This window comes from Euphorbia lathyris, chromosome 4 (assembly GCF_963576675.1).
Source record: "Euphorbia lathyris chromosome 4, ddEupLath1.1, whole genome shotgun sequence".
NCBI classification, from domain to species: Eukaryota; Viridiplantae; Streptophyta; class Magnoliopsida; order Malpighiales; family Euphorbiaceae; genus Euphorbia; species Euphorbia lathyris.
Window position 1 is genome coordinate 58,054,665 of NC_088913.1, and position 9,012 is coordinate 58,063,676.

Consider the following 9,012-nt stretch of genomic DNA (forward strand, 5'->3'; position numbering starts at 1 on the left):
TACTTTCGTCATTTCACGAGGCTAGAGGTGGGAAATTGGGGCTGGGTTTAACAACACCTTTTTTTTTGGCAAAAAGCATCCTGAACCCCCTAATCTTTCATTGTTTGGTGTATTAAGCTCTCGATCTTTCATTTAGACACATTGAGCCCTTGATCTTTCATATATGGGTGTATTAGGCACTTTTATAAATCAATTCACATATGAGTGTATTAAGGGTCTGTTTGGTTCAACTAGAAGTATTCAACGATCGGTTCGGTCTAAAAACCGAACCGAACCGAAACAACCGAATACCGAATAACACCTAAAATAAAAACGAACCTAACCGATTTATATTAACAAACTGAACCGAACCAAACGGATTATTCGGTTCGGTTCAGTTTGGTATTTGGTTTCATCATTTATAAAGTAAATTATTAAATAATTATTAGTTTATATTATATTTAAAATATGTACATTAAAGTTTCATGATCCTAAACTTAAATAAACACCCTAGAAGTAAAAATAAAAATGGGTACATGGGCAATGGCCGGAAGAGATATAAATTGTCAAACAAAAATACTCTATGCATTATAAACTGTCACATTCAAAATAAATAAATAAAGTTTTTCAAAATTTTCAAGCAAGTATATTAAAGACATCAGACTGAAATTGGCTTTCCTCCTATTGAGAGCTTTTGATTGAGCGACGACTAGGGTTCCTCCTGTTGAGAGGTTTTCCGGCGAGCGACGGTTTGAGAGACTAAATTTCGTGGTGCGATGGAAGACGAGATGCGAAACCTAAGAATTGTGGAGGACGGGTTCGAATTCGCGGAGGCATCAGAAGGATCGGCTGTAACTGATCACAAACTTTGTCTCGTTGGTTCTCTCATCACCGATAGAACTATCAATTTCCAGATTTTCAAAAACCGTATGGCAAGTATTTGGAGGCCAGGAAAAGGGATCTCAATCACCGAACCGTATGTCCACTCCGAATACCAAACTGAACCGATCGGTTCGGTTTGTTAATATAAATCGGTTAGGTTCATTTTTATTTTAGGTGTTATTCGGTTTTCGGTTCGGTTCGACTTTCAGATCGAACCGATCGTTAAACATTTCTAGTTGAACCAAACAAGCCCTTAATACAATCATATGTGAATTGATTTATAGAAGGGCCTAATACACTCATATATGAAAGATCAAGGGCTCAATGTGTCTAAATGAAAGATCGAGGGCTTACTGCACCAAACAATGAAAGATCAGGGACTCAATGTGTTTAAATTAAAAATCGAGGGCTTAATACACCAAACAATGAAAGATTAGAGGGCTCAGGATGCTTTTTGCTTTTTTTTTTTTTTTATCAACAACAGGCTTTGGTTCAACAACAGTAGCAATCGCCCTATTTTTATCGGTTCCAGCTCTGGGCTTTATATGCTAAACACAGCCGCCACAAGTCCGATGCCGGAAGGAGCTGCAACACCACCAAATCGCCATTAACATCACCCAAGAGGGAAAAAAATAGCAAAAAGCCCATTCATAATGAAGCGTACAAGGAAATTGATGATGGATTTGTAAGTAGTGAAATAGAAATGGAGAGATCAGGAGAACTCGGAGAAGATGGTTTGTGGCAAAAATCAATAATGATGGGTGAAAAGTGTCAGGTGTTATATATTATGATAACCATGGTAATCAACTTCCTGAAATGCCAAGATCTCCAAAGGCTGGTCCCGTGCGATCTTTTAGTGTATAGTGTTTTTTTACAGAAATAATTTTGATTTTAATGTTGTAAATATTAACTCTGAAATTAAAATGGATGCTCATATACACAGAGAGAAGGTTTTGAAAATATTTTTGATTGTGTAATATTTCCATTTTTTTTTTAATAAAATGTAGAATTTGAAAGAGTTTATTTTGTTCATCCGATCGATTTTAGAGAGAGAAATTAACAAAGAGGAGAGAGAAGAGAGAGAAAAAAGAAAGAAAAGAGAGAAGAAATGAGAGAGATGGTGTAATTGTATTTTATTTTTAATTTTGGGGTTTGTTTATGACAATTAGATGATATGGAATGTTAATTTATAAAATAAATAAATATAAGGACCAAATTAACTCTTTTTCCTTTGATTTTTAACACTGTTAGTCAATTTTGTATGTGTTTGTTAACGGAATGAACCTCAAAATAACATTTTGTAAACTTTTAAACCAAATGATGTCAATCGAAAATAGGTATAACCACAAGATTTACGTTTGTACTTTCCCCTATATAGATATATATAATGTATAAAAATAATTTTAAATTAATTATATATTTAATATATATATGATTTATTTATTACGTCATTCGATTCGATCAATCCAAACCATCCGATCAAGTGACCCGTAATCCAGTTATCAATCCGGTTTGATGTCCGATCCTCGTGATAACATTGTTAAAAAGGTTTGAGACAAAATTCTACTCGAGAAAAAAAAAAAAAAAAAAAAAAACGACTTGAAATTTAGACGTGTCATATTATTATTATTATTAAGAAGGTGATGAGACTGATTCTCCATAGCTGGACCCTCTTACTCGGTTTGCTTTATGTTTGAAGCACAGCAAACCCTTTTCAAACTTTGAACCTTTCTATTTCATTTATTTTATTCTCTCAAATCTTCCTCTTTTATCTGAAAATGGGGTTCTTGGTTGGTGAGCTACAATCCATCCAGCTGCCTTCTTTTGACTTGCCTCTCATCTTTTCTTTTTCGATCCTCGCCCTCTCTTCCTCTTTTCTCCTTTTTCTGCTTAATTCTACAATAGGTCAGCTCTCTTTTTTTTTGTTTTTCGATTTCGGATTTTCTTCATTTTATTGCATTCTGTTCCTTTTATTTCTAATTGATTGCTTATCTAATTTCTTTTTCTCAATAAGATTATTGTTTTACATTCTGCCTGTTTTCTGGAGTTATTGATAATGTAGAAGAAGCATAATGGAAATGTTTGTTTGCGAATGAAATTCAGTTACCTGATATGAACATGGATATATTATTATAATTCAATTTTGACATTGATGCTCAAATGCAGTGAAGAAATTGGTGATTTAGCTGGTTATGGAGTGCTTTTACTTGTCAAGTAAAGAAAAAAATTCAGAAGCAAAGACTTCAAAATCAGTTTCTGGCCGCTCTAATCTGTCTACTTCCTTGTCAATTGATCATAAAAGAACTGGCTCGGAGTTCAATTCCCAAAATATATCAGATTTGAGCACAGAATCCTCTACTACAAAGAATTCATTTGCTGCTTTGTCTCAGAGACAAAGCAATCTTAGGGTTTTCACATTTTCAGAGCTCAAGACAGCCACCAAGAATTTCAGTCGCTCTCTCATGATTGGAGAGGGTGGTTTTGGGAGCGTGTACAGGGGAGTTATTCGGAGTGCTGAACATTCAAGAGACAAGATTGATATTGCTGTTAAACAACTCAGTAGGAGAGGGCTACAGGCAAGCAACCTTTCTACTTCTTCTACTGCATCTTTTATATTCAAATATGCTACATTTTGGTGCTGTTTGGTTCTCCTTGTTTAAGCTCATTTTTGCTTTTTTCTCCAAACATTAGAATACATGTATGGAGGTGATTGGTTAGGATTGATGAACAGTTGAAAATCAGCTAACATCTAGCAAACAATAATATGTAAATTATATGAACAGCTCCGGGATTCACCTTGTGTTTCTTTCGGATGAATCAACAATCAAGATTTTTGGTTGAGAGATTCACCTTGTAAAAGTCTGGCCCAATATACGTAGAACTTTTGCCTAATACCATGTAGATATTGTTTGATTTGCCCCAAGTTTCGTTCTTTGAACCTCACGGCTTTAAATTACGTATGCATATATTAGAAACACACATTACTAATATACCTCATTTGCCTTTTGTCCTAGTGCCACCCCTCCTGAACGTGTCATTACACATCTACTTCTCTTTCTCACTTACTTTAATTCATTTTTTGTATTGATTTTTTTTATATATATTAGACCTGCATGGTGCGGATTGTTGGGCAGTGAAACACTGACACATCCATAAGATGTAGGTGGCGGAGATGCGTATGTTGAGATGGATGTGTGCTCATACGAGAAAGGATCGGGTGAGTAATGAAATAATTAGGACAAAAGTAGGGTTACATCTATTGAGAATAAAATGAGAGAAAACCGACTAAGGTGGTTTGACCATGTAAGGTGAAGAGCGTTTGATGCGCTGGTTAGGAGGACTGAAGAGTGGCAAAAGGATGTAATGGTGAGGAGTAGGGGAAGACCTAAGCAAACTTGGAAGAGGGTGATCGAGAGTGATATGAGTTTATTGGGGATTGAGGAAAATATGGTAGTGGATAAGACGGAGTGGAGGGAGAGAATTTATGCTGCTGACATGACTTGATTTCACGGTTTTATATGATGATGGTTCATGTTAGCCGATCCTGAATCATTTCGGGACTAAGGCTTTGTTGTTGTTGTTTGTATTCTGCAAATAACTGAAAAGTCTTAGCAATAGACATTGGATGCTTATAGGTCTCTACTCAATGTTGATTCATTACATTATATTGTTCCAGGACTTGAACTTTGTTCTTTCATCAAACAAAGGGTTCAAGAGAAAGACTAGATAATTTTCAATTTTTATATTTCTGAACATCTAAATTTCATGTTGATGTCTCCTTATTCAAGTGTTGCATTAGGAGCGCATTTGTTTTTCTGAAACACCGCACTGGCATTAATGCCAAAGAGGTGAACACCAGAAAATTAACAGTAGATTATGGCTTCATTAATAGAGACACCGGACACGACTGTTATATACCTATTGGCACACTGGTTGTAAGATATAAAAAATGCTGCTTCATTAAATTTGGTCTTTGTTCTGGTCAAGAAGAAACGCTTTTGATTACTCATACTTTGATATATATGGTTAAGTACCGGATTTTGATAGGCGCACAATATGTTATATCTCCTTTTCCAGGGACACAAAGAATGGGTGACAGAAGTAAATGTTTTAGGAGTTGTTGAGCATCCAAATCTTGTCAAACTAGTGGGCTACTGTGCTGAGGATGATGAAAGAGGAATCCAACGGCTGCTAGTATACGAATATATGCCCAACAGAAGTGTGCAGGATCACTTATCAAGTCGGTTTCAGACGCCTCTTCCTTGGGCTGCTAGACTTAAAATTGCTCAAGATGCTGCTCGAGGATTAGCATACCTTCATGAAGGAATGGATTTTCAGGTACTTATTCTGTTTCAGATTTGTTGTATTTTTAACTGGAAAGAGCAAAACAGAATCAGTGTCAAGTCATTCTTCAATTTTCAATCTTGCTGGTGCTGCTGATATTTGGTCTTACGGTCGAATGTGTCTAATTTGATCCGTTTCTTTTGCAGATAATCTTTAGAGATTTCAAGTCTTCTAATATTTTGTTAGATGAACAATGGAATGCAAAGTTGTCAGACTTCGGGTTGGCTAGGTTGGGGCCTTCAGATGGGTTAAGTCATGTTTCAACCGCGGTATGTTTGACTCCGACATAATTTATTAAGACAATTTTCATTGAGGAAAATTAACATTTTGTTGGATTCTCAAGCAGGTTGTTGGAACAATTGGATATGCAGCTCCAGAGTACATTCAAACCGGGCGTCTGACATCAAAAAGTGACGTGTGGGGGTACGGGGTTTTCCTTTATGAACTTATCACAGGTAGGCGTCCATTGGACCGAAACCGCCCCAAGGACGAACAGAAGCTCTTGGATTGGGTGAGGCCTCACCTCTCTGATATAAGGAAGTTCAAATTGATACTGGATCCTAGGCTCCAGGGGAAGTATGACCTCAAGTCTGCTCAAAAACTTGCTGCCGTTGCCAACCAATGCTTGGTTCGGCAGGGTAAAGCCCGCCCGAAAATGAGCCAAGTTCTGGAAATGGTCGATAAAATTGTGGATGCAACGGATTTAGGAAGCCCGTTGCTCCCCATGAAGAGCTTGGCTCCTAAAGCTAATTCCGAAACATCAAGACGGGAACGATTAAAACGAAAGCTCTTGAATCCGATGATCGGAGAGAAAATGTTGTCAGCTTGGAAAAGATGGAGGCGTAAGTCAATAAGAGCAGTTTGAACAAGATGAACTGAAGTAGTTGTTTTTTCTATTAAAAAAAAAAAAAGACTCATCTATTGAGACATCCTTTTTTGGAATATGTAAAATCATTGTTTCATATTACTGCAAAATACAAATGTATAGTTTTTTTTTTAGTTTTTTTTTTGCCAATACACCCTTGTGGTGGGACCCCTCCCCGGACCCTCGCTCAGCGGGGACGCGTAATGCGACCGGACCGTTCTTTTTTTTTTATAATCTATCTATATATACATATATAATACTCTCTCAATTCCCTTATATAGGTGATTCTAGCAAATTAAATCTTTTCTTAAATATAAGTCATTCTAAGATTCCAAAAACTTTTAATGTTGTTTTTTTTGTTCAAATATTAAATTTTTTTGTATTAGCACATGTGTTTTTTAATATTCCAATACTTATTCCCCAATAGTAACATGAGAGAGAATTTTTTTAGTTAACCAATATTTTTTTTTAATTTGTATGAAATACTCTAGAATGACCTATATAATGAAATGGATGGAGTATAAAATAGTGACGATGAAGGTGATGTGTCACTTTCTCATTTTTAACTGATAAAAAATATGATCTAATATATAACATATTAATTTTAATTATATTTATCTATAAAAAATTATTTTATTTATATTATATCTGAGAGTTCTATCGAATTTAGATTAATCTCTAAATTCTCTTCTAAAATCTCTCAAATGGTTTACATATCTATATATAATATAAAACAGTAACGATGAAATTGAGTTATCACTTACTTTTTTTACTGATAAAAAAATAATATAATATATAATTTGTTAATTCTAATTATATTATTATATTTATCTATAAAAAGATTATTTTATTCGTATTATATCTAAGGGCTTGATTGGACCGGGTTTGTGGAGTGTAAATAAAGGAAGAGAATGGAAGGGAGAGGAAGGGGAAGGAAAACACTAACTTTACCCTTGTTTGGTTGGATAGTAAGAGTTTATAAAGGTTTGTATTTTCCCTTGTTTGGAATGAAGGGTTTGTAAGAGAATGAAATATTATAAAATGACTAAAATGTACATAGCAGCCATGAAGAGAGAAAACATAACATTAACAGCAAAAAAAAAGAAGAAGAAAACTGATCTAAATCAACGTTGACGGAGTTCGGTCGATGTGGAGTTCTGCCGGTGAGGAAGAGACATCGGGAAAGAGGGGAGGAGGAAGTGAGTAGCAGATGCAAATAATAAGAATATAAGTTGTAAATAAAGGTTGGTTTGGGTATTAGGTAATTTTAATAAAGACAATATTGGAAATAAAAGTTTCAACCCTTCTAAACCCCCCAATTTGGTGGGTTTGAAAATTGAAAGAAAAGTGAAGAAATCTAACCCTTCCAAACCCCTCAAATCCCTTACCTTTCTAAATTTATTTCCCTCAAACAAGGGTTTCCACAAACCCTTACTAACCCTTCCTTTACTAACCCTCCCAAACCTCTCAACGAATCAAACCCTAATTTAGATTAATCCCTTAATTCTTTTTAAAAATCTCTATAATTCTCTAGATATGTATATATATAATATAAACACTAATGATGTAGCTGATGTGTTACTTTCTCTTTTTTACTGATAAAAAAATATAATTTAATATATAATAAATAATTTTTAATTATATTATTATATTTATCTATAGAAATATTATTTTATACGTATTATATCTAAGAATTCTATATAATTTAAATTAATACCTAAATTTTCTCCTAGAATCTCTATGATTGTCTGCATATTTATATATATAATATAAAATAGTAATGATGAAACTGAGTCACTTTATTTTTACTCATAAAAAATAAAATCTAATATATAATAGATTAATTTTAATTACATTATTATAATTATCTATAAAAAATATTATTTTATTCGTATTATGTCTAAGAGTTCTACCGAATTTAGATTAGTCCCTAAATTCTCTCTAATTCTCTACATATCTATTTATATATAATATAAAATAGTAACGATGGAGCCGAGATATCACTTTCTTATTTTTTACTGATAAAAAAATATAATCTATTATATAATATATCAATTTTTAATTATATTATTATATTTATCTATAAAAAAAATATTTTAGTTGTAATATATCTAAGAGTTCTACAGAATTTATATTAATCCTTAAAATCTTTATAACTCTCTCTATATCTTCTATGCAGGGGCGGACCCAGAGGGGGCGGGGAGGGTCAGTCGACCCTCCGGCCCCGTTGGAAACCCCCCGGTAGTGGGGTTTCAACCCCGGCTCCGCAAAGGACCGCCATAATTGGAGCCCCTCCAACCATGACGGCTGAACTTCATCTTCCCAAATTAGAAGATGGAAAGGGCAGGGCAATTTCGTCCTTTCCATCTTTTAATTCTTTTTAACCTAAACAGCTCAAAACGTGGCCCTTTCCATCTTTTAATTTGTTAACTTTAATTCTTTCTTTTATTTCTTTTAATTTCGGACAAAAAAGCAAATCAAATTTTGGTAAATTCTCCAAATTGGTCCAAAGTTTTTTTTAAAATTTAAATTATTCAATCATTTTCAATTTTCACACAACTTTTAATTTTCATTATGATTTTATTTATTATGTTGGGAATTATTAATATGTTGTTTGCTTAAATATTTTTTAGTGATTATAATTTAAGGGATAAAGTACCAAAATAGGCCTATGATTTTTTGGAGAAATGTCATTTTAGGTTCCACATACAAAATATTACAAATATAGGCTTAACGTTTAAAAAATGTATCAATTTGCCTCGAGAACGGATTGGACACGTCATTCCTATTACTCCGGTAAGTTTTAATTTCTCCCTCCACGTACAATTGACAGAGTTTAACGGAGTAATATCAATGATGTGTCTCGTTTTGTTATCGAGGCCTAAATTAGTACCATTTTTTAAACATTAAACCTGTAATGGTGCTATTTTGTATGTGGAGCA

The 9,012-nt window shown here is 34.0% G+C and overlaps 1 protein-coding gene across 2 annotated transcripts; it reads left to right on the plus strand.

Annotated features, from left to right (window-relative positions):
- The first annotated feature begins 2,538 nt into the window (after positions 1 to 2,538).
- LOC136226494 (serine/threonine-protein kinase PCRK1-like) lies at positions 2,539 to 6,206 on the plus strand. Of its 2 annotated transcripts, XM_066015008.1 has the most exons (5): positions 2,539 to 2,766; positions 3,028 to 3,437; positions 4,939 to 5,199; positions 5,352 to 5,474; positions 5,552 to 6,206. In XM_066015008.1, exons 2-5 carry the CDS (start codon positions 3,054 to 3,056, stop codon positions 6,068 to 6,070), a joined length of 1,287 nt encoding a protein of 428 aa, XP_065871080.1. In that variant the 5' UTR covers positions 2,539 to 2,766; positions 3,028 to 3,053; the 3' UTR covers positions 6,071 to 6,206. The 2 variants fall into 2 exon arrangements, with proteins under 2 accessions (XP_065871080.1, XP_065871082.1); XM_066015010.1 differs by lacking the exon at positions 2,539 to 2,766 and having other exon boundaries at positions 2,788 to 3,437.
- The last annotated feature ends 2,806 nt before the right edge of the window (positions 6,207 to 9,012 follow it).